The sequence below is a fragment of the Phymastichus coffea genome, unplaced genomic scaffold (assembly GCF_024137745.1).
Source record: "Phymastichus coffea isolate CEN01 unplaced genomic scaffold, Cenicafe_Pcof_1.1 PCOF00192, whole genome shotgun sequence".
In the NCBI taxonomy this organism is placed as follows: Eukaryota; Metazoa; Arthropoda; class Insecta; order Hymenoptera; family Eulophidae; genus Phymastichus; species Phymastichus coffea.
Window position 1 is genome coordinate 56,414 of NW_026707003.1, and position 24,771 is coordinate 81,184.

The 24,771-nt window shown below is 47.5% G+C and overlaps 5 protein-coding genes across 9 annotated transcripts in view; 2 read left to right on the forward strand and 3 right to left on the reverse strand.

The window, feature by feature from the left end:
- The window catches only part of LOC131673710 (obscurin), a 35,299-nt gene extending 28,154 nt beyond the window's left edge, over positions 1-7,145 (reverse strand). The window contains exons 1-4 of the mRNA XM_058951934.1: positions 2,334-7,145; positions 1,833-1,936; positions 692-838; positions 191-313 (exon numbers count right to left, since the gene is read on the reverse strand). Coding sequence (XP_058807917.1) covers positions 191-313; positions 692-838; positions 1,833-1,936; positions 2,334-7,046 — 5,087 coding nt within the window. The 5' untranslated portion in view covers positions 7,047-7,145. The remainder of the gene's footprint in view (positions 1-190; positions 314-691; positions 839-1,832; positions 1,937-2,333) is intronic.
- A 3,685-nt stretch (positions 7,146-10,830) lies between these two features.
- Positions 10,831-17,454, reverse strand: LOC131673711 (protein fantom-like). Of its 4 annotated transcripts, none has more exons than XM_058951936.1 (8): positions 17,364-17,454; positions 13,901-13,976; positions 13,521-13,762; positions 13,324-13,433; positions 13,143-13,242; positions 12,848-13,080; positions 12,379-12,763; positions 10,831-12,044 (listed from the first exon to the last, which is right to left on the reverse strand). In XM_058951936.1, the coding sequence occupies exons 2-8, from the start codon at positions 13,959-13,961 to the stop codon at positions 11,619-11,621; spliced, it is 1,557 nt and encodes a 518-aa protein (XP_058807919.1). In that variant the 5' UTR covers positions 13,962-13,976; positions 17,364-17,454; the 3' UTR covers positions 10,831-11,618. The 4 variants fall into 4 exon arrangements, with proteins under 4 accessions (XP_058807919.1, XP_058807920.1, XP_058807918.1 ...); XM_058951938.1 differs by lacking the exon at positions 17,364-17,454 and having other exon boundaries at positions 11,643-11,771; positions 11,876-12,044; positions 13,901-14,025; XM_058951937.1 differs by lacking the exon at positions 17,364-17,454 and having other exon boundaries at positions 12,848-13,077; positions 13,901-14,025.
- LOC131673712 (F-actin-capping protein subunit alpha) lies at positions 14,371-17,079 on the forward strand. 2 transcript variants are annotated; one of them, XM_058951939.1, is made up of 3 exons: positions 14,371-14,638; positions 14,957-15,206; positions 15,277-17,074. In XM_058951939.1, exons 1-3 carry the CDS (start codon positions 14,441-14,443, stop codon positions 15,693-15,695), a joined length of 867 nt encoding a protein of 288 aa, XP_058807922.1. In that variant the 5' UTR covers positions 14,371-14,440; the 3' UTR covers positions 15,696-17,074. The 2 variants fall into 2 exon arrangements, with proteins under 2 accessions (XP_058807922.1, XP_058807923.1); XM_058951940.1 differs by lacking the exon at positions 14,371-14,638 and adding an exon at positions 14,717-14,861 and having other exon boundaries at positions 15,277-17,079.
- A 203-nt stretch (positions 17,455-17,657) lies between the features above and the next one.
- Positions 17,658-22,386, forward strand: LOC131673727 (membrane-bound transcription factor site-1 protease). The gene is made up of 13 exons (XM_058951960.1): positions 17,658-18,164; positions 18,241-18,794; positions 18,869-19,210; positions 19,298-19,482; positions 19,556-19,853; positions 19,922-20,073; positions 20,144-20,424; positions 20,509-20,620; positions 20,690-20,948; positions 21,032-21,303; positions 21,379-21,602; positions 21,670-21,940; positions 22,019-22,386. Exons 2-13 carry the CDS (start codon positions 18,255-18,257, stop codon positions 22,377-22,379), a joined length of 3,297 nt encoding a protein of 1,098 aa, XP_058807943.1. The 5' UTR covers positions 17,658-18,164; positions 18,241-18,254; the 3' UTR covers positions 22,380-22,386.
- A 22-nt stretch (positions 22,387-22,408) lies between these two features.
- LOC131673730 (replication termination factor 2) lies at positions 22,409-24,356 on the reverse strand. Its single transcript, XM_058951966.1, has 3 exons — positions 24,120-24,356; positions 23,536-23,916; positions 22,409-23,446 (listed from the first exon to the last, which is right to left on the reverse strand). The coding sequence occupies exons 1-3, from the start codon at positions 24,186-24,188 to the stop codon at positions 22,919-22,921; spliced, it is 978 nt and encodes a 325-aa protein (XP_058807949.1). The 5' UTR covers positions 24,189-24,356; the 3' UTR covers positions 22,409-22,918.
- Positions 24,357-24,771: the final 415 nt, after the last annotated feature.

Below are 24,771 nucleotides of genomic sequence, written 5' to 3' on the forward strand. Positions count from 1 at the left end.
AAACCATGCAATTGATACAATTGGGATAGGTTTCGAGGGATAATGGCCCGAACAAGCTTGGTTTTTAGCATCGACGAGCTCGCGCCGACAGCCACTCGGGACGGGAGGTTGTTGAATCGAATCGAGCGCGGCTCGCTATTTCCGTATGGGATGTAACGGGGCGCGTTTACGCGCAAAGCGGTAAACTTACTCTCGTCTGCACTGCGAATCCTCGGGCTTGTGATGAGCCGTCGAGTCCTCGCTGAGCGCCGTTTGCATCAGAATGGACATGGGCAGCCATCCCTGCGTGCCGTCCGCTTTCCTCACCAGCGCCCTAAATCCCAAAACAAAAAACAAACGAGCACAATTGCTGGCCGGACGGTCGAGCGGGCGCCGCGTGGCCGAAGCAGCCAATAAAGCAAAAAAGCCAGCAGCTTGGATGCGCGTGACCATAATGCATCGCATTGGCGCGCGAAAATATGCCTCTGACTAATCCCCAGCAGCTGGCTTCGAGCCGAGCCTGCTAAAATATGATAATACTTTGAGGACAAAGCGTGCGTGCTTTAAATTATCAAAGTCGGCGTCGATCCGCGAGACAAGCAGCCAGCGCGCGCGTCGACACGGCAAGCGGCAAGCGACAAGCGGCAAGCGTGGCAAGAAGCGCCGAGAGAGAGAACGATAGCGCTAAAAGCATCGCAGCCGCTTGACCCACCTGGAAGAGGCGGCCTGCGAGATCAGAACTGCCCGCGGGTCGGCGTATTTTCGTCGCGGCCTCACCGACAGCTTGTGCCGCGCCGCCGAGTTGTCCAGGCGCTTGCCGATCTCGCCCACGTCCAGGCTCGCGTCGATCCTCGCCTCCCTTCCGACCACACATCGCCATTATCGCACGCGCTTCCCTCGCCTCGTATCTCGCCTCGTTTCTTCCGTTCTTTTCCGTTTCAAGGGGGGCTTTTCTCTTCCTCCCGGCTTCGAGCGGCAGGCGAGAGCTGCGCTCCGCTCGGTCTCGGTGCGCGCGTGCACGACGGAAATAGATGCACGAGAGCGCGCGTACACTGGAAAGCCGAGAGAACTCGGGGATACGCGACACGCGACACGCGACGGCAAAGAGGCGTGAATTGGGACGAAGCGCCCGGAGTTTTCCAAAACTTTCCAGCCGAGCTCTTTGCCCATTCGAGAGTCGCTCTGGTACTCGCGAAAACAAAAAGCTCGCCCGCGCGAAGATCCACGCTGAGCTTCGCTGCCTGTGGCCGGAGCCGCGCGATCGCTCGACACACGTTTGCATCTCCGTCCTTTCGATTCCGTTCGAACGAAAGTCAAGCTTACAGTCGGATATTCGCGTAGCATCGGTGGAGCAACGATTATCGAAAAATAACCACTCCAGAATGTTCTCGTGCGCGAGACTGTAGCTCGGAAGTAATCGAAAATAGCTGGTTAAGCGGGCTATGCCCGCTACTGCACGCAAACGCGCGTCACGAACAAAAATCGACTTTCGGCTCTCGCGAGAAGACTTGCTTCTCGATTGTTTTCGAAGAGGCCGTCTCTCGAGCGAAAATACGGTTTCTCTGACAAAAAGATGAAAGTCGGATGATTCGGTCGGATGATTCAGGGGACGACGAAGCGCGAAGAAGCAGCAAAAGAATCGAGCTGTACGCGCGACTCGGTAAAAATGAGCGGAAGTCATCCGCGTAACGTTCTATCTGTTATCGGAGACAGCGATATATATTCCACGCGGCGACTGAAAATACCAGCTCTCGCGCAGGCTCTCGCTCGGAAATAGCACGAAGCCAGCGAACTTGAACGTTTGTTTGTCCTTCCCTCGATGGACATTTCGCTCGCGCTAACGATGAACTTACTTCGAGCTGTCCGCTGCATACTCCACGGCCTCGACGAAGTCGCCGACGTCCACGGAGAAGCCGTCGCTCGTGTGCTCCTTCACCACCACGTAGTTTTCGGATTTCTGGAAGAAAGTCGATTAGAGAACGGCGAGAACGAGGTTGGACGCGCGCGTCTGGCCGCGCCGCGCTTTTGTCCGCGAACAACAATGCGCTAAAATTAAAACGCGCCTCGGGAATATTCTAAATCGTTAACGTCGAGTAAACTTGGGAAAATAGGATTAGTAAAATAGACTTCGAGTCCAAGATCTCGCGCTAGCGCGTTTCTTTCCCTCGCGTTACACTCGCGAAGATTTTTCGGAGCACGCGAACGCAGCGGAACCAAGTGTTATTTCGGGAAACTACTGTTTGGCTAATTCACGGATCGTTCTTTAATAACCAAGCGATTCGAGAGTGCGATGTCCGTTTTGAGTGGGGGGAGGGGGAGGGGGCACGTTGCACCGGAGTCCAGGAAAATCTTACTGGTTCGTTATCCTTATAGAGACTAGAAATCCGCCGAAAGCTCGGCGTGTTCTCCCGGCTCGGCGAGCGGCTGTCGAGCAGCCCGAGCTCGAGGGCGTCGCAGCTGCCAGCTCTGCCCGGCAACTTGTCCTCGACGAGAGTCGTGCTGTCGAAGCTGCTGGTCCTCGTGGTCGGCGACTGCAGGCAGCTGTCCTCGGCGTCCTCCTCCGGCTTGGCGATGGGACAGCGGTACATGGAGAAGCGGTGCGCGGCCGGTTTGCTCAGACGCAGCGCCGAGAACACGTGGAGCGGCTCGAAGTGCTGGACGCCGTCCTCGTCGAGCAGCGTGTACGGCAGCTGGCCCGTGAGCACGGAGCGCGCGGCCTCCCGCGGCACGACGGCTTGGAGGCCGTGCTTGACGATCATGAAGGTGGCGGAGGCGCGCGCGCCCGCCTTCCGCGTCAGCAAGTCCTCCATGGCCAAGGCGTTGTCGGCGCACAGGAGCGCGGCCGGCACCTCGGCGGACGACTCGAGCGCCGGCTCCTCCTCCGGCACGACCATCAGCGCCGCGCTCTCGCGCACGAGGGTGCGCAGGCGGGGGTCGTGCTTCGCCTTGTCCGAGTCGGCCGCCAGCTCGCCGAGCGCGTCGGCGAGCCGCGGCCGCTCCTCGGCCAGCTTCCGCATGACCGTCAGTCGGCGCAGGATGTCGAGCGCGAGCTTGTCGCCGACGAGCGCCTGCCGCGAGCTCTCGTCGCTGGCGAGCGACAGCAGGCTGCCCGCGACGCTCGACATCCCCAGCGCCCTCGCCAGCCCCGCGGCTTGGAGCAGCAGCTCCCCGACCTCCGCGGTGCCCTCGTCGCGGAGGATCTTCTGCAGGCGCGCCTCGCTGTGCTCGCGCACGGCCTCGACGATCGCCTTGTGCACCGTCTCGGCGGCCTCCTTCTCCGTCTCGACGGCGGCGACGTCTCGCTGGACCCTTTGCAGAACTCGCGCGATCAGCTCGGAGTCGTTGCGCGACACGCACCTGAACGCGGCACTCACCACGTCGTCGCCGTGCTCCTCGTCGAGCACTTGGGACAGTCGATCGAGCACTACGTCGTCCTTCAACAGGTCCGCGACCAGCGTCGACTTGAGCACCTCGACTTTGTTCGCGCTCGCGTTCAGCACTTCCTCGATCGCCGATCGGCACAGGGAGCTGCGCCTACGCGGCAGCAGCAGAGCTTGCAGGAGCTGCTCGGCCGATTGCTCGAGCGAAACGCCGCAGTGACCCGCGAACACCTGCAGAGCCTCGCTTATCGCCGAGAAGACCAGGGCCCGCTTACCCTCGCTGTGGCCGTCGGTCGCGTGCCCCGCGCCGTGCCGAGACAGCCTGTTCTCCATCAGCGCCATCACCGCGCTCGCCAAAGTGCACTTCAAGGCGTCGTGGATTCTGTCGTCGCTCGCGCCGTTGACCACCTCCGGAAGCCGTGCGTCGCCGTTGCCGACCACCTCCGGAAGCCGTGCGTCGCCGTTGCCGACCACCTCCGACGAACAGCTCGCGGCGGCAGACTCGCGCCCGTCCCGGTAATGACGTCCGACCGCCGTGGCCTTTTGAAACTTGTGGTAGACAATTTTGTCGGCTAAATTGGCTATCGTCGAGACGACTTGAGCCATTTTCACGGCGGCATTGCCCTTCAGTCCCAATTTTTCGGCAATGTCGATCGCGCAGTCGAGATCGACGGCTCTGCTGACGTCGACGTCGACGCGGGGTATCTCGGCCGAGACGCTTTTGCCGACCGACAGTCCAGCCTCCGACAGCTGACGCAACATTCTCGCGTCGATGCTCGGCTCGCTGCGACCTTTGGTCGAAGTGTTGTATTGCAAGTGCTGCGGTCGCAGTAATTTTAGCTCCTCGGGTGTCACCTCGAAGCCTTGAACCGAAAACTCGAGTTCGCCTTCTGGCGTGTCTATTAAATCGGGAGCCACGAATTTCGGCCCCTCCTCCGTCTGCACGATCTGACCGGGCACAAAGATCACGCCGTGCTCGTCGGATTCGATCACGCGGCCGGGCACGAATCGGGGCCCGTCCGGGGTGTTGACCACCTGTCCAGGCACGAAGCGCGAGCCTTCGTCCTCGGTCGATATCACTTGCCCGGGGATGAAAGTCGGCCCGGCCTGGGTCTCGACGATTTGCCCGGGAACGAATTGCGGTCCGCCGGGCGTGTTGATCGTCTGGCCCGGGACGAATTTCGGACCCGAGCGCGTCTCCACCATCTGGCCGGGCACGAATTTCGGCCCGTTGCTCGTGTCGATCACTTGTCCAGGCACGAACTGCTCGCCGTCCTCGGTGTTGACGGCTTGGCCGGGCAGAAACCCGTCGTCGGTCATGATGCCCGGCACGAAGCGCACGCCGTCCTTGCCGCGCACCAGCTGCCCCGGTATGACCTTCTTGCCTTCGGACAGGCGCTTGGCACTGTCGGGGATGAACTCGACGCCCGTGTCCGTCTGGACGATGTGGCCGAACGTCTCGGCTCGCGCGTCCGGCACGGCGCTCGCGGTCCTCGGGTCGACCGCGATGCCGCGCGACGACGCCGAAGCCTCGAGGAACGTCACGTCCTTCGCGCTGCTCGCCACGGCAAATCGAAAGCCGTTCTCGTCGAAGCTGACGCTGCCGGCGACGAACTTCTCGCCGTCGGGCGTTCGCACTATCTGGCCCTCGACGAATTTCGGGCCGCCGGGCGTCCGCAGAGTCATGCCGGCGACGAATCGCCGCCGAGCGTCGGGCGCCGAGTCGAGCGTCACGCCCGGCACGAAGTGCACCTCGCCGGAGTCCAGCGCGACGCTCTGCCCGGGCACGAACTGCCGTCCCGCGCTCGTGTACATCGTCTGCCCGGGCACGAACTTTGGCGCGCCGTCCTCCGATCTCAAGCTCTGCCCGGGCATGAACTCCCAGCCGGCGCCGTCCCGATAGCTCTGTCCGGGCACGAAAATCTGCTGGCCGGCCTCGTCGGTCATCGTCTGCCCAGGCACGAATCGGCTGCCCTCGGCCGTCGCCACCAGCTGCCCGGGCACGAAGGTCTTGTCGTCGAGGACTTGCCCGGCCACGAACCTCGGCCCCTCCCGGCTGATCACGGTCTGCCCGGGCACGAACTTGGCGCCCTCGCGCGTGTGCATCGTCTGACCCTGCACGAAGTCCTCGCCGCCGCTGGCCGTCGGCAAGGTCTGCCCGGCCACGAACACCGGGGTCAGCCTGCCCTCGTCCTCCTTTACCGAGACGACTTGGCCCGGGATGAGCATCGGGCCGTCCGGCGTGCGCACGGTCAGCCCGGGCACGAAGGCGTCGCCTCGCGGCGTGCGCAGCGTCTGCCCGGGCACGAAGACCTCGCCGATGGGCGTGCGCAGGGTCTGCCCGGCGACGAATCTCCGCGCCGACTCGACGTCGATCCTCAGGCCCTTGACCCTGCGCAGCTGCGCGGGCTCGCCGCTCTCGAGGCCCTTCACGAGCTCGGCGATCTCCTCGATCCTCGGGAGCTGGTCCAGAGCCTCCTGGCCGGCGCCCGCGAGCCTATCGCGAACGTCGGCGGTGCACTCGAGGTCGGCCGGCGCGATGGCCTCGACGGCTCGCTGAACCGCGGGCTCGGGCTCGGCGGTCAGCGGCGCGAACGGCTCGATGACGGCGACGAGCTCGAAGCCACCGGTGTCCTCGGACACCGGCCGGTCGTTCGCGCCGAGCGGCGTCCTCTCCAGGTCGACGCTCTGCGCCGCGATCGAGACGCTCTCGGGCAGCCGGTCGATCGTCGAGACGAACTCGGCGCACTGCGGTCGGCCCTCCTCGAGCGCCGACCAGTCGAGCTCGCGCTCGAGCGGCTTCCCCGCCTCCGTCCACTCGCGGACGCTGGCGACGATGGCGCTCTGCCTGGACGACTCGTGCCGCTTGCTGCCGACCTGCTTCCAGTTCAGGACCTCGTCCCGCCGGCGCCGCTCCTCGCGCACGCTTCGCAGCTTCAGCTGCTTGGCCGCCCGCAGCTCCTCCTCCTCGGCCGCCCTCTCCTTCTCCTCGAAGATCCTCTTGGCGTAGCCGAGCCTCTCCTGGCAGCGCTTCCTGCGCCGCCTGCTCTCGGCCTCGGCCTTCTCGCGCTCCTTGACCAGCTCCTCCAGCGGGCCCAGGCCGTCGTAGAGCTCCTCGAGCTCGTCCAGCTGCCTGAAGTCCACGGAGACGTTCTTGCCCCGCCTCAGCCGGAGCAGCACGCTGTCACGGTCCCGGGAGAGCATCACGTCGCGGACGTCGCCGTCGCGCACCGCGGCCTCGAGGCTCGCCGGGAACACGAGGCTGCACCGGCGCTCGGCCACCGTGTACACGAAGCGCGCGCGCCCCTCCTCCTCCGACAGCGGCGCCTTCGACTGCAGCAGACTCCGCAGCGTCCGCTGCGGCTCGCCGTCGCCGTCCAGCACCGGGAACACGTAGCGGAAGTCCTTCAGCACCACGTGCCTGCGCCGCTCGCCGAGGACCAGGCCGGCGGTGTAGTGGTGCGCCGGCAGCCCCGTGGACTTGGTGGTGATCCTGCATCTTTCCTTGTCGTCGCGGCTGTGGAAGCCCAGCACCACGGGTATGTAGTGGTGCGCGGGCAGCCCGTAGGACTTGCCGGTCACGCGGCAGAAGCGCTTGGCGTCCGCGGGGCTGATGGGCGGCAGCAGCGGGAAGTAGTTGGGCTTGGGGAGGCCCCGGCTCCTCCCCGTGATCCTGCAGTAGGACATCAGCGCATAGCCGACCGGCCGCCGTCCATCCCGCGCCTCTTCGTCGTGGCCGCTCCCAGCGTTCTCGCGACTGCCGTGCCCGCGCGCCGCCGAGCCGCACACGCTACTGCCGCGCGCCTCGCGCCGAGTGCCCAACAGAAATAGACACCCTTCTTGCACGCACGCCCGCGGATATTCTCTTGCTCCGATATAGACCGCCACGCGTGCACGCGCGTCCCTACTCCCGCGCGGCGGCTTTCGCGACGCGAGCCACGATCGTCAACCCCTCCGCGGCCTGCCGCGGACCAAGGCTAGGCGCGGCGGTCCGCGCCCCGCGGCCGCCGGCGTCGTCGGCCTTTCTCGTTGGCGGGCGCCTCCCCTTCTCTCCGAGCGAGCCTCCGGAGCCGGGGCCGTCGCGTGCCGTCGTCGGCTAATTATCGCGGGCCAATTAATGCTCGATTCGAGAGCTTTCGGTTGAGCTCGCGCCAACAGCCCATTGTGCGGGCGTGCCATTAGTCAGAAGACGCTCGCGCGGGTGGCTTAATTGATGGGACGCGCGGCGCGATTTGGCCCTCGTTGATTGCTTTTCGAATGACGCGAAAGTCGTCGGCCAAGGAGCGCGAAGTCACAACAAAGCTACTCCCACTCGTAAACAACGCTGAAATATAACGCGCCGAGAGCCGAACGACAGCCGGATCGACCGTGTCATTGGCCTTCCTGTCGTCGGCGTCCAGCTTTCCACAGGTGAGCTAAGCGAGCCGCTTGCTGCTGCTTACGATCTTCGATGTGCCTCGTTCATTATTAAGCTAGCTTTGGCTTTTCTTTCGAGAGGCAGGCAGGTTTCATTGATTCGTCTTTTTTAGTTTCTAAGTGATCAAACTTTTCGCTTCGATGGGCAGTGGCGTCGACTTATTTATCGAGCTATTTTTAATACTCTAGTCCTCTCTTAATTCTCACTTGACGTGATAAAAGGCTCAATTGATACATTTTTTTTTCGTCGTAATCTTTTTTTAAAGGCCATGGATGCTTAAGAGACAATCACGTGTATTAGCTCTGTACGCGTTTCGCTGAAAATTATTTGATAATTCATTCTCGTAGCATGTGAATCAAACTGATTCAGCGTGAATAATCTAATTGTAAATATAGGACGAGAAAGTGAATTCCGAGAACATGCTATTAGCGTTGTGAGTCAGAACACTCGAATAAAACGAAAGCTAACTAAAATTAGGTGAGGGATGTGTCGGCTTGATAAATTTAATTGTTTCAATAGTTTTCGATTGTACGAGACCTAGACGGTCAATTAATAACGATTTCGATACTCGAAACGAAGAAGAAAACTTACCCCTGCCGAGCTGAAAGTCGAACTTGTAGAGATCCTTTCCGTGACGAGTCCACCGGCGCTTCGCACACTACGCGTCACTTCCGTGGAAAATTCTTCAAGGCACCAAAACACAAAACGACTTTTGCAAATTGTACAAATACACGTAGCAAAGTTGTTGCGACAAGCTTGCAAGCTTACCCTGTTTCGTAAACCTCTGAGCCATTGTGCTATCTGCTCATTATTACTCTGAAAATACAACGAAGCGATCACTGGAACTATCCAACAGTTCGATTGCTGCTAGTTTATCGCGTTCGAGCTTTCGCCCGAATTCGAAATTTTGGAGAGCAGTGCTGCCATCTAAGAGCAATCAAACCGAGCTCCCTTCGCGCAGGACCGTCTTATTTTTATCCCGCGCGGTCTCTCGAAACCGGTGGTAATTTATCGACGAGCGACGCCGCGAGCGACTCGGCGATTTCAAAAATTCTCAACGAGCCGCCGCGACGGCTTACGCAAGCTCGCGATCGGACTCGCGAGCGCTCCGAAAGCTCTCGCGCGTCCCCGTGACAGGCACTCCGAATTCGCGTTGACAACGGCACGACAGCGCAAATCACTCGCGAATGGCTCACTGCGCGGCCACGTTCGATTTCGCGGAGAACGCGCGGAGAAAATAAAAAATAACACGGGTGCGATGCCTCGAACGGCGAGGACAAGAGAGAAACGAAGAGGTGCAGAGGAACGGAGGTTCGGTTCAAACTTCGCTGGTGCGCGTCTGCGTTGATCGGGAAGAGAACTCGCGCCGTCTATAATTAAAGCTCGCAGTCGGCTGGCCAAGTTGCAGGATTGGTTGACGAATTGGCTGGCCGCATTGCGCGTGCGACGCGTATATCTGCGCGTTTTTCGCCTGGTCCCGCGGTGGGCACCTGGTACGCGCGCGCGCGCGCGCGAGCCCAACCGACGACCCTTGCGGCGCACCCGCGTTTCCACGGAGAACTGACGGCCGCGAGCCGGCAAGAAAAAATAAAGGCGGGTGCGCGCGCCAGACGACGACCTTGAGCCGCGCGCGGGGAGCCTCGGTAAGTGTGCCAGTCAAATGGGTCATCTATATATTTCTCACGGAGAATCGCGCTGCCGGCGATCCGCGTCGATAAACGTATACGCGCCCGAGAGACTGGTCGCAGTAGAAGAGACGTTTCGCGCGCAGCGTAATCCGATCTATCCGCGCTGACACGCGGCTATCTAGAGACTAGGCCCCTTCGCAAGCTCTCTCCTGCGGCTTCTCGCTGCTTGGCCGCGGCGGCACCGCACCGACCCACCGTGCCGTGCTCGCCCCCCCTCCCTCCCCGCCCTCCCAGCGCCGTACGATCGGCGCCGATCGCACGTCCGCACGCTCTCGCGCGCGCGCGCATTTATATTCGGCCGCCGCGCCGCTCTCTCCCGTGCGTCGAGCGCGCACGATCGATAGTCAAATTTTCTCCGCCTTGTCCGCGGCTATATTTACGGCCGCACGCCGACGGAGCAGCAGCTGGACCTAAGAATATATACGATCGCGATGTGTTCCAGACGACCAACGAACGAGACAGGCACAATAGAATCGCACCTTTTTTCGTCTTCGCTTTTTAACGATCGATAATTGTCATCGATATTTGGAACGCTGCCAATTCCGAATCATGCCGGCGCGATTATTTGCGTAGAGAGGCGACGATGAGTGCGTGACATGATTGTATAGCGCGCAGAGTGTGTTTTGTCACTATGCCCTTTTTAGGACTGCGGCGATCGTCGACTCTCTTCTTGTTCTCTGGTTTGCCGTGGTTGCCGTCGGCCAGACGATCTCGGGATGAACTTGCAATTGTACGGCTCGCTCGACGATCCGCTCGATTCGCGCACTTGACTCGTGACTTTTCGTCGCAGGTTCGGCGGCTATTACACGCTCGCCTTGTTGTGCGGCTGCATTCTCACGCGGCCGACCGCGACCAAGGCCGAGGAGTTGCAGCGCGGTAAGCGGGAGCTACAGGAGCAACGATATGCACTCGCGGACGATCGAGACGACTCAACGGACGCGCCCGAACCAGCCCAGAGAATTTACGTGAAAATCATATTATCCGATCCCGAAGAGCGAAGCGACCCACGCGCAGTTGGCATTTCGCATAACCAATCTAAAACGAGGCGGAGCGTAAACAGAAGACGAATGAAGCGACACTACGACTGTCAAACCGTTCCGACAGGCCGTCGGGCTTGAGCGAAAGTGTATCTTCTCGGAAAACTACGATAACGGAAGACAAGAAGCTCTATTTTCGAGCTTGTCGCGCGTGGGAGTTAGTAAGCGCGTCAATTGCTTTTTTTTTTTTCATGAGGTCACGCCGCGAGATTTTCGTTCGACCTGTTTTTTCGCGCACATCCGAATCGTTGCCCGGTTGCGCGACATCTCGGAACTGGAAAAACGACACGCCGATGCCGAATCAAAAGCAATAAACAATATCGCTCGGTTACGTATTATTTTATTGTTCGGGAATAGTAATAAACTACATTAGAAAAGGTAATCTTACATACTAGAATTATTACAAAAGTGTCGCTACAAATTAGGTTAATTAAAATGTTAAAGCAGAACGATAAATCGCCGTGATTGGCAATTGCACAAAATTATCTTCTCTAACTATGTACAAAAAGTCTGTACGCGGCTAAGGTATATAAGCAAACTCGCTAGAAAGGATCGATGAAATATCGCCTTCGATTTTGCAAATTGCGAATTGGCAAACGTGCTGAACACATTCTTTGGATATGTATTTTTAGTGATCACAATGTCGATTGAACATTTGTACTTTGCGAGTTATTTCGTTAATTCGTACGGTATACGCAGTCAAGGACTAACAGCGATTATCCATCTTCGCTCTACCGATCGAAACCATTGATTCTTCGAGACAGAGACAGAGACAGAGACAGAGACAGAGACAGAGACAGAGAGACAGAGACAGAGAGAGAGAGCTTAACTAACTATCGTTCCCTTGTATTTTTTTGGAAGCACTTCGGGGACTCGGATAGATCTATAAAGAATGACTTTGGTATTACACGGACATTTGATTATTAATTCGGGTGCTATTACAAAATCACTTGCACTCGGCTGTGCGTATGCGATTTCCGCCAACTATACGCGATCGCATCCAAAAGAGTCAGGGAGGAGGGAGGGCTAAAGGCTAAATATAAAACGTAATACAAAATATTCAGTTATCCACACGCGTAGAATGCCTAACAGTGGCTATGTACACGAGGTACGTTCGTCACGAGTCGCCGAATAAAACGGCCTCGAGATTGGAAACAGGCCTCATCATCGCCACTGGCTGTGTCTCCATCGGCGAGCCGATCTGCACTTGCTCCAATAGTCGCAGCATATTCTCGCGAGACAGCGAGTTACTGCTATGGCCTCGGGACAGCTGAAATTTGGCTTTATTGTTATCGCAGCTCTCCCGCGATTTGGCACTATCGGTCTGCGTCGATTTGCTCGTCGACTGCTGTTGATCTCCGCACACTTGGATACCTTTGTCAGCTACTGCCGCTGGCTTCTTACGCATCGGAATGCCGCAACAGTTGTTGCAAGCTTGCACGCTCTCTTGCGAAGGCGTTATCGACAGCTCATTGCTGGCAGTCTGGGAGCCTCTCGACGCTTTCGGAGTTCGCTGCGACGCCGCGCTCCTTTCGTTTTGACCCTGAGAAGCAAACGTTCGTGGACTGCTTTTAAACAACAAATTGACGGATCGCTCCCGGGAAATTCGCTTGCGACTGCTAATGCAAGGGAGTTTGGTCGATGGCTTTCGTATACACGACGGTCGCTGTCTATTCTCATCGCGGGAGGCAAGCTTTGCCACTTCTGCGCGCGCGTTCACGATGATAAATAGCCCGAGAATGTATTTTCTTGCCAATTTTATATTTGACACGTGACACGCGACAAGCGAAACATTGCGAGCTTCGACTATCAAGCTAATGTGTGCAAAGTAGAAATTGGTACCGCGCGACGAAGCGAACAATGGCAGTCGCTCTCACCATCAATTGTATGCTCATAACGTCGAGACTCTTCTGCAGCCCGTTGACTTTGGCCAACAATTGCTCGTTCGCCGCCTCGAGCGCCTGCATATTTGCCTTTTCCTTGTCCAACTCGTCCTTCAAGCTCTGTTGGTCGACGGATTGCTCGGACAACCTGCGCTTGAGCTCGACGTTTTCCTGCTCCACTCGACCGAACTTGGAACTGAGATCCAGCAGCTCGTGATTGTGCTGCTTTAGGATGTCCACTTCGTTGGACAGATCGGAGATACGCTCGTTCTTCTCGCGCAGATCGCTCTGGGAATTTTTATATTTCGACGCGTTGTCATCGAGGTCGGCGAATTGCTTGCGCTCGCACTCCAGGACTGCACTTAATTGCTGGTTATTGCTGTGAGATAAGATACACCTTTTATGACTGTGCATCGAATAGAAAAGACGCGAAAACAAGGGCGTCGCCCTTGAATATTCGTACTTGCGAGACTCCTCGAGCTGACTCTTCATCTGGCCTATCTGCTGGCTGAGCATCTCATTAGCGGCCTGAGCAGCATCGAGTTTCTCGTTTTGACGTTTCATCTGTCGCAAAATTCGAATGTACTCGACATTCTCCGCCACTTTTTCCCTTCGGTTGCCCGACGCGCAGCTCGCAAACTCCAGCTCCAATTGCTCGATGCGCAGTTGCATCGCTTTCTTTTCAACCTCCAACTGCTGAGGAAGGCGGTTCAATAGTAAATATCGAATGGCGCGAATGAGTCGACCAAGTGGAGTACCTGCAGCTTGATCGCCTGATTTTGCTCGTCATTGGTGAACGGCGCGTTGAGACACTGGCACGAGCTAGTTTTCAGTCGACTGTTTTCGCTGCGACAAGTGCTGAGACAAAGAGACATTAGTCCAGCAAGGGATGCCGAGTCAGCTACGATGATCGCGAAATATCAGATAGGGTATACGTACTTGGCACCCGAACTATAGCCGAGCGGCTGCTTACGCCCACGCGACGGCGAGCGCCCGAAGATTTTTCGATTAACCAGCTGATTCCTCAGAGCGCACACCTTGTCCCTCAGCTTGTGTGTGTGCGCGCGCGCGGCAAAACATCGTCGTGGTCATTGACAAGGTGAGGAGAAACCGATTTAGCCGAGAAAAACACCAACCTTGCAGTTCTCCGATTCCAAAAGCGCGACTCGATCTTGATCGTCGAGGCCGCAGGCTCGCGGGTTGGCGCCGAAACGCATCAGCTTGGTCGCCAATCGTTTGATCTTGTCCGACTGCTCGTTCGCTAGCTTCTTCGCCGAGCTCAGCTCCTCGAGCACGCGCAAGTGACGATCCTCCAGCTCGTAGCGATCCAGACGGCTCACCACCAGACGTTCGCGCGTCTCGTCCGTCGCTGATTTCTCTGAACAGAACCAAAACAATGGGAGCCGTGATACGGATCGTCGCTGCCAAACTGCTGCGTTTTTCGTCTGCTTTTTTCAAAAGAGTGCTCGGCGCGCGGGTAGAGCTTTATTAAAATCAGTTATGAAATATAATATACCGCAGCGGCAGGTGTCGGCGAACGATGAGCACTCGCGCTCCCGGTCCGAGCAATTGGCCATGGCTGCAAATCAGTCCTGCGAAAATCCACAACAGTTAAATGTTATCTTTAATGACATTTTTTTCTTATTAATAATGCCAATTGCAGCGCATCTTATGATAAGAAAGACAAGTTAGGCATCAACGTTCCATTCTCCGGGGAGTGGTGTTTCCGAATTGATGAATAACGATGACCCAAAATTTAAAAGAACGGAAGAAGGCAAGTTGCACTCGTTCGCCCATTTTGCGAAATTAACAATGCGTCCTCAATTATCGAGAGTATAGCATAGCACCGTCATCGCGAGATTAGTTAGCGCGCTAAATGACGCATCGATGCCGTGCAGCATTCATAGGGCGCGCTCAGTTCGAGCGCCAGCTTATATGTACAAACGAATGCGCACACGCATACACACACACACACACGCACACACTTCTCCATTCTCATAGAAGAAGAATGTATTTCAAAGTATAGCGGCACCGTGGCAGTGGCATTAGTGGCAAGATGGCGGCGGACGGCGAGGTGCTCCTCGACCAGGAGAAAGTCCGTATAGTCTCGAACTTTATTTTGCACTCGCCCCCTGGTGAATTCAACGAGGTGTTCAACGATGTACGGGCGCTCCTCAACAACGATAATTTGCTCAAAGAAGGCGCTTCCAGTGCTTTCGCACTTTACAACAAGGACCAGCTCATGCCCGTTAAGGTAATCGTTCTCTATCTCTCTCCCTCTCGTGCTCTGAGCGCGCGTCGACCTCAGCCCCGTTTACCTTTTCCGAAAAAAGAAAACGTGAGTGAAATAACAAAGTGCATTGAGTTTTCGCTGCTTTCGTTGGACGTTAGTTCGGCTACGGATGGTGAGTGCGTCGGTGTCTGCTTGCGTGGAATCTATCTTGACGATCGCATGCCAAGCTGTCATTATGAGTCAGGTCTTGCACAGATGGCACAATTTTGCTTTTGATTCTCGCTTTACCCTTTTTCATTCATAGCAACCCTAGCTAAACTTTTAATTGTTTTGGTACAGATTGAGGGCAGCGAGTATCCAGTCCTTATCACAGAGTACAACGACCTGGGGAACCAGAGGTTTTACGACTCACGAAGTAAGCAGAGTTTCAAATATGATCATCTGAGAAAAGAAGCCACTGAGTACGAGGCCTATGAGCCTGATATCACTGCTGAACCATGGAGGTCTGCGTTGCAAGAGGAGATATTGGCTTACACACAGAGCCATTACAGACACGGTTCCTGCTCTGTTTTTGGTAAAAGTCAAGGAGGTACATTCAAATGTTTATGTTAAAAGAGGTGCAATGGACATGATTATTCAATAGATGGTTTTCATTACAGACAACATTACTCTAACAGCTTGTATAGAAGATCATCAGTTTCAACCAAAAAATTATTGGAATGGACGTTGGCGTTCAGTGTGGTCTGTGAATTTTAGTACAAGCTCAGGTGTTGCTGAATTAAAAGGAAGCCTGAAAGTGCAGGTTCACTATTACGAAGATGGAAATGTTCAATTAGTTAGTAGTAAAGAGGTAAAGGAAACTTTAACAATATCAACAGAGAAGCAAACAGTGAAGGAGTTAATACGCATTGTTCAAGAGTCTGAGAATGACTATCAAACTGCAATATCCGAGAATTATCAAAATATGTCAGACACGACTTTCAAGGCACTGCGTAGGCAGTTGCCGGTTATGCGAACAAAAATCGACTGGAACAAAATGGTATCGTACAGTATTGGCAAAGAACTCAAGAGTCAATAGAATTAGATTTTTTATGTAATTATTAAGAGAATTATCGAAGCGCATTTTTGGTAACACGAAAGTCTGGAGGTGTTATTGCATGGGGGCAAATGTAACATTACTAATTGTAATAAAAACAAACAATCTTTGGTCCAAGCTCACTCATGTGCAATATGCCTCGAAATCCGGTCGTCCTAGTGATTTTCAAAAATCAAACTGCATAGGTTAACTATTTTGTCAAACGATAGCTCTTTTTGTTGTATATTTTGTATACGAGAAGAACATTCTTGTGTGAAACAAGAGATTTGTTCTCTATTTCGCAATGCACACTAACTTGCAAATTATCATTAATATTTTAGTATTGAAAAAAAATGAACAAAGAACTGAATACTGCACACTGATCAAAGACATTGTGTAAATAATACGCATTGGAGATTTTCATCTACGAATATGCAAGGCATTTATGTATTCGATAATTTGTTAACAAATTTTAAATATAATGGACTTTATTACCTAACATATTATGAACATTTTCTAAAGTTCCACTTTTTTCACTGTTTCACTAATTGCTATTTAATTATAGCTATACAAAGTTAATATTTTTGACTATAACTTTTACAATAGTTAACAATCTTGTGCCATGTAAAATTAATAAAAAACTTGTGGCACATAATCTTTGTAGGTGCTACTGCTTACCATAGCATTGCACAGCCAGACAAACACGTGGAAAAAATGAAGTTCATAAAAGATTGTATATTGTAGAAGATAGCCTATAACCTGCTGGAGCCTTAATCTATTTTCATTTTTGTGTTGGAGAATTATTGTGTACATATGTTGATGAAATGTGTGAATGAATACGTAATAGCAAACTACTTGATTCATTACAACATTTCAGTATGCATCATACAATGACTATAACTAGTTGTTCAACGACATCCATTTTTTCAAAGTGCTCAACTTGTTGATCTTATTTCAAAGAGTATTTCAAAATAAAAACCAATTGTCAAGTTTATCAATTGGAACTTGATACACTTATGTAAATTATTATAAGAAATCTACAATAAGTAAATGTTGTAGACCTATAACATAAATCACACAATAGTTGCCTATTATAATGAAAAAATCTCTTAGAATGATACCATCAACCAAGTGTATCTTGAATTAAGTTACAATCATGTCGTGTAAAAAATAATTAGAATATGTTTATATCGTTTAAATTATGTATTATTGGATGTTACTATTGAGCGAATAAAGTGATTGAAACTTTAATGAAAACAAACGCTTCGGATATTGAATTAATTTGAAAATCTTTTACACAATTTTTTTAAACTGTACCTGTCATTCAAAGTAATTTCAGAAATGAAATGTAGATCTTGTTCCAATAATGTTATTACAAGTATTATAGAGTTTTATGATACAAATAATAAATCATTCAAAAAGTATGTCATATAAGAAAGCACTGCTGTTGAAATAAAAATAGCCTTATTCATAAATAATTGATTAAACGTTTTAATATTATCATACTTTTGTGTATTATGTATGTACTTTTATTATTTTACATTTTTTCCACTGTGTCAGTAACTTTTTTCTTATTTATCGTGAATAACTTAATAATAACATTAAGTTAGCTAGCCTACAATTTTTATTTAAAAAAACAATTGATATAGAATTAAATGTATTTGTACTTACCTTCTGTAACGTCAGTATATATCAAATTTGTACTTTTAATTTACAAGAATGAACTACATGTTTTCACATCTATAGATAATGAACGGCGCCGCTTGAATTCAGATATTTGAAGCCATATTTGTTTACAATTTACTTGGTCACTATGGTAACAGGTATAGTTTAATATGAGTAAATTCGAAAAAAATAAGGCTAATTGACATGCGTAGAAATACAGGCAATATATATATATACTATGATATATTTTATAAATGAACGCATATAAGTAACAGTACGTGTTGTTTATCATCACATACCCGAAGATCGTAAATAACATAAAATTACAACAGATGTTTGTTGTTAAAAAAAAAACCAAATGTTACGTAATTCAGTTCATTCGCATTTTTCTCCAATTAATGCGTTCTAAACGTTTAATCGGATCAGGTATAGCTTTTTGTTCACCATAAACTATTAGTACAACTGCAGACGAGCGCATTCAATGATTGTTACCTGTCTGATCTGCCTACAGTATATAGTAGTATATAACAAGTCAATTTTTGCACTGATAAACACGTGTACCCTAACTTCCTCATTATTATTTTGAAGACCACCTTAAGTGATTATGACACAAGCGATTTTTGCCGAAAATTTTGATGTAACTTAAATGCAACTTGTAATGCCTCGTACAAGTTCGAAAGTGATTTTAATTATATTTTACCCTAGTGAAAGTTATAGCTAACCAATTCATGAAAATCATTGATGCATGAGCTATTCCTCTGACTCACTGAGAGGATATTCGTAGGTTATCCAATACGAAATGAAAGAGTAAGTAAAATGTTGATTGATTTTTATTGGTAAAAGTGTATTTTTAAACTTTTCTTCACATTCTTGTTATTTAAAGGCTTCATCAGTAGCATGAAGCCACGAGGTTGTTGGATACCAATTTTCATTTTACTGCTATTGTATAACATTGTTGGAATTAGTCATTCTACATCCAAACAAAGAGCTTCCAACAAAAGTAGCAATTTATCAAAGCCATATCAGGGATTGTACTTTCAATACGATGTCAATAATTGTAACTCATCAACTAAAGGTCAGACTATCAAGGTTGAGTTTTCTTCGAAGGTAGTCGACAATGAATATATTATAACATTCAAAGGGTATTATAAAAAGGAGACTCGTGAGAATTACATCAAGGCAGCTCTTATATCTGCTGCAATAGACAATTGGAAGATCTTGCCTAGAGATAATATAGCAGCTAAATACCCAAGTGATTTTGATATAATACAAATCAATGAAATCCATAAACAAGATGGATTAAATGCTTTACTTAACCATCCATTAATTCGTAAAATTACTCCTCAGAAACTAGTTCAAAGAACATTAAAATATATCGATAATGATGAAGATAATACTCCAGAATACAAATATTTTAAGAGAAAAATACAGAATGAGGTATTTTTTTATTAGATTTTGTGATACTATCTACTTTGACTTTAAATTTATCCATGTAATTATTCTATTTTCAGAGAAATCAATTTTGGCATCAACCAAAGAGATATACATCAAAAAAACTTTTACGAGCAATACCTAAACAAATTACTGGTATACTACAAGCGCAAGCTCTCTGGAATCTTGGAGTCACTGGTCAGGGTATTAAGGTAGCAATATTTGATACTGGACTAGCTGCAAGTCATCCACACTTTAAAAAAATAAAAGAACGTACTAACTGGACTAATGAAAAAACTCTCGAAGATGGCCTTGGTCATGGAACATTTGTTGCTGGTGTTATTGCTTCTTCTGGAAAAGAATGTTTAGGGTTTGCTCCTGATGCTGAACTTTATATATTTAGAGTATTTACAAATGCACAGGTATATACAAATCATTATTATTACAGTCAAATTCTTGAAATATATACAATGATAAATGACTATATATATATTTGATATTTCATTCAGGTTTCTTACACTTCATGGTTTTTAGATGCTTTCAATTATGCAATATTAGCCAAAATCATAGTTTTAAATCTAAGTATTGGTGGACCAGACTTTATGGATCATCCATTTGTTGATAAAGTTTGGGAACTGACTGCTAATGGTGTTATAATGGTTTCTGCTATTGGTAATGATGGGCCACTTTATGGGTGAGTAAAAAATCATTTAAACTTACTTCTTCAAGATAAGAAGTAATTTTTATTTGCAATTTACAATTTACAGTACTCTAAATAACCCTGCTGACCAAATGGATGTAATTGGTGTTGGTGGAATCAATTGGGAAGATCAAATCGCTAAATTTTCATCTCGTGGTATGACTACATGGGAACTACCTGCTGGTTATGGAAGAGTAAAACCTGATCTTGTTATTTATGGATCTGGAGTTCATGGCTCAGCTCTTAAAACTGGATGTAGAACGTTATCAGGTACGTCAGTTGCAAGCCCAGTAGTTGCTGGAGCTGTTGCATTGTTGGCAAGTGGTTTTGTTGATGAAACACAATCCCCAACACTTGACTATAAGGTATATATAAACAAATTATTTCAACATTGAATTATGCGTTCATAATTAATAATTACTAATTTTTTTAGATTACTCCAGCAAGTATGAAACAAGCATTACTATCAACTGCTCAACGATTACCAAATATTGGTATGTTTGAGCAAGGTGCAGGTCGTTTAGATTTAGTTAGTGCTTTCCAATACTTGCAATCATATACTCCAATGGCTACTCTTAGTCCAAGGTAAAAAATAGAATAACTTTACTAATTTTTGGAATTTTTCATTGTGAAATAATTATAATATAATTTTTAGTTATATTGATTTGACTGAATGTCAATACATGTGGCCATACTGTACTCAAGCAATATACTACACTGGAATGCCTACAATAGTCAATGTAACAATAATCAATGGATTAGGAGTGTCTGGTCATGTTATTAAATTAACGTGGCATCCTTACACGCGTGATGGAAATGGTGAACGAATCAATGTTTCCCTAACACACTGTGATATTCTTTGGCCTTGGTCTGGTTGGTTGGCAGTCGCTATTACTGTTTCAAATTCATCCAAAGATTGGCAAGGCATCGCTCAAGGTTCAATTCAGCCTAATTAATAAATTTATGATATTTCTTAAAACATGTGCAGAAATTTTATATTTCGTTTTCATCTAATCTCAGGCCACATTAGCTTAACTATAGAATCGCCACCAAGTAATGGTGAAAAAGAACCTAGAACTTCAACGGTAAAATTACCATTAAAGGCAAAAATAATTCCTACGCCTCCTCGCCAGTACGTTAATACTTTGAATCATTTGAGTTTTTAGTTACTGATAACTTCATTTTGTTTAATTAAATCTAGCAAACGGTTATTGTGGGATCAATATCATAATTTACGGTATCCATCAGGATATTTCCCTCGAGATAATTTGAAAGCCAAAAACGATCCACTTGACTGGAATGGAGATCACATTCATACGAATTTCAAAGACATGTATCAACATTTGCGTAATGCAGGGTACTACGTTGAGGTATTAGGAACACCATTTACATGTTTTAATGCTCGTAATTATGGAACATTGCTAATTGTTGACACTGAAGAAGAATTTTTCCCTGATGAGGTGAATTTTTTTTATGCCAATTTTAAAACCCTTATTATATAATAATAAGGGTTTTATTAATTAATTATTGAACTGATTTGAAGATTATCAAATTAAAAAAAGACGTAGAGGAAGGACTATCCTTGGTTTTATTTGGTGATTGGTACAACGTAACGGTAATGCGACAAGTTAAGTTTTACGACGAAAATACTCGACAGTGGTGGGTACCTGACACTGGTGGAGCAAACGTGCCTGCATTGAACGATTTAATATACGAAAATTGGGGTATCGCTCTTGGTGACAGTGTTCGAGATGGCCAATTCACTTTAGGCCAACATCCCCCAGTGACTTTTTCATCTGGCACTGTTATCGCACGGTAAGGGAGTCATTTTGCTAACGAATGGAAATGTATAATTGGAATTTGTTAACTGAAATCTTGTTTATTATACAGTTTTCCGAAAGACGGTTTTGTTATGCACGCAGACTTACGAGATCAAGGCCAAGAACTCCTTGCAGAATCTGAAGCAGGTAGCTCGCAATTCGTACCGATTTTAGGATTTTATAAAACAAATGATGCTCAAGACAATGAAGTTAAAGAAACGAAACCAAGGACTGCAGGAAGAATAGCTGTATATGGAGATTCAAATTGTGTTGATGACAGTCATTCGCACAAACGTTAGTCGGTTAACTTTTTTTTTAACATCTTTAGTTTGCACTCTTTAATTTAACTATGTCTTCTTAGCTTGTTTCTGGATGTTAGATGCTCTGTTGGAATACGCTAATACGGGAAAAATACCAAATGTTTTTGTAGAAGAGGAAAATCGACTTAAAAATAAGAAAAACTTCATGTCGTTTGAAGCAATGGATCTGCCCAAACGCATGGAAGGAAGCAATTTAAACAAGCATAGCAAAGTTTTAGAACCTCCAGGTTCGGATAAATATTATCGTCCTCTTCCATCGTGTCCAATTATGAAAATGACTTACTCAGAACCATTAAATGAAACTGACCTAGTGTAATTATTCATTTCCTATTTTTTCATATCAGTTATAAATCAGTCGAAAGAGTAATTAAAATGAATAAATTGTTTCAGGATATTATACAAATCTCAAAAACTGTTGTCCGTTGGAAGTTCCCACGTAGCCGCGGAGTCGATATCGCATGATCCGGATTTGTGGCATCACCGTCGCGGAGGTGGAGTGAAAATCGATTCGATAGTTCCTTACAACGTCTTACCCGAGGATGAAGTAAATGACCAAAAGTCCAATAGTGCTTGGTTGAGTACTGGACGCTTCAAATACGTTCTAGGTTTAATTGTTATCACTGGACTGATCGGTTTAGCATTCAATCGTTGGTGTTGCTGTACGTTGAAACGATCGCGGAGAAATCGAGCTGTTAGTCGACTCCAAAGAGCGATACAGGCCATTGCTACCAGCAGAATGTCTAGCGTATAACTCAGTGACTGTTTCCCTACAGCTTAAGTGTTGATTTGCGTTTCTTCTTTCAAAGAGAGATTATTCTATCTACAATTTATGACTTCTCTAAGGAATGTTTTGATGTATGATTTTTTGTGCTATTTTTTAATGATGATTGCAATAAATCATACTGGTGATATTTGTTTTCTCACGTTACATGACTGTCCTTAGGATAAGTATGAGATATTACATATATTTTTTATGTATAACTTTACTTACAAGTATATAAAAAAAATAGAATTTTATTTTTCCGAACTGAATGCATGTTTAAAATGTACTGATTACATTAAACAACAATTGTAGTGCAGCTGTATTTCAAAAATTAATATAATAATTTAAATAACAATTTAATCTTCTGTGCTGTTGTACGCCATTTCAAATATCTTGTCATTCGTCTTAAATTATAAAAATCGATGACTAAATTGAAAATTGTCGAATTTCAGAAATTTGTTAATACTACGTTATAGTTACAAATAAATAGTATATTTTTATACTAATTGGTCTATTAAATAATTTCCCTAATTATAAAATGGATTATATGTGACCCAGTGCGCTCTTTCTTGTGTGGCAGCAGTTTTATGAGTAGTAAATATACTTTTGTAAACTTCTGAAGATTTAGGATCATGAGCAACACTGTAGTCTTGTTTGGTCTTTTTATAAGCTGGATCTTCTGGCCTCTTCAGTTTACTCTTACCAATTACAGGTTTTTCTTCTTTTACTTTCTTGATCTTTTTAGCTGCATCTACTTCGTTAGAAAAACTAGCAGAGTCTATTCCATCAATTTTGATTTTTTTGTTTTGTACTTCTATTCCATTTGATGTACTTGCTATTTCTTTTACTTCTTGCTTAATTGTTTTGTTAATTCCACTGGATGTACTAGTACTTGCAACTTCAGTTGAACTTGCAGCTCCATTTACCCTTTTCTTGGATTTTTTTTCCGCTTTACGAGCAATAAGATTTTCTTCCATGGTTTTTAAATCTTCATCTTGAGCATTCAATACAACAATATCTTTGTCAGTGTAAGGTTGTTGGCAAGTATGACAGGTCTGTGAAAATAGCATAGAGTAATGTAAATTTTGCTTAACGATTATTAACATTACCAAGAATACTTAAAAAAATGGAAAGTTTCACTTACGTAAGATTTAATTTCTTTAAGAGCACGTTCACTCATGACACATCCACAAGTCCACAAGAAACAAAATTTGTATTTTCCATTCATTTCTAAACCTATTACTGGACAAATGTATGGACTCTTTCCATCATCAACGTAGCCACCATTTTTAGCTGAATCACCTTCATAAGCAGGATTAGGAGTAAGATTGAGATTTTTAATATCTTTCATATTCCTGATATGTTGTGCTGATTCAGGCAATGTAGTGCGATCCAGTAAACCTTCAAGTACCGATTCTTTACTGTATAAATGACCAAGTCCACATGCTACCACAGGTTCTTGGAGTGGAAGTTGTCGAATGGAGCAATGCCTCCAACGATAAGCTAATTCAGCTTCTTTATCTTTCTGTAAATATATAAATGGAATATTAGATTTGTAAAGTTATTAAATTATACCAGTGACACTACTCTTATATCTTGATATAACCTACAAACTAAGTATTTATTTTGAATACAGAGAAAAAACATATAACAAAGATTGAAAACTAGAATATCCAAAGTAAATTTTATGATAATTGTTCTTACCGGTAGTATAAAAATAAATTTTACCTGTTCAGGTTTCTTTTTAACTTTAACCAGCTCGTCTCTCCTTGGAATGGTACCACCATCGCAACCCATTGCTCCTTTCTTTTTCTCTTTCTAAAGCGAAAAGTTTATTGAATTTTCTTCTGACAATGGAAGACAACTCAACAAAAACAACCACCAACTAATTCAGTAAATACTAATACTAAACAAATGCAAATTTACAAGTTTTGTTCGTGATGATTCACAATAACGACGTATGGCGACGCCACGACGTAACATTTTCAGTTGTGACGTCACGTGCTAATATAGCGCATATTTAAGGACAGAATTTGAATTGTGATTTTAATTTGCTTTTATTAATAAAAATATTAAACAAGATATTTTCCTCTCTAAATTAATTCTTATAATGTCATAAGTTCATAGCCTATCAAAGGTTAATTAGTTCAATAATCGAGGAATTTGGAAATATAATTTTTATGCATAAATTATTCTGAACGATTAGCTTTTTAATTCCTTACTGCATTTTAAATAAATAACCATCATTTTAGGTTATTATCATCAGATATTTTTTCACAATTGTGTATTATTATAATACATCAGTCAGAAGAATAATAAAAATCAATGACAATAGTATTATTACTAAGCTAAATATAAGTTTAAAATTTGTAAAATTTGA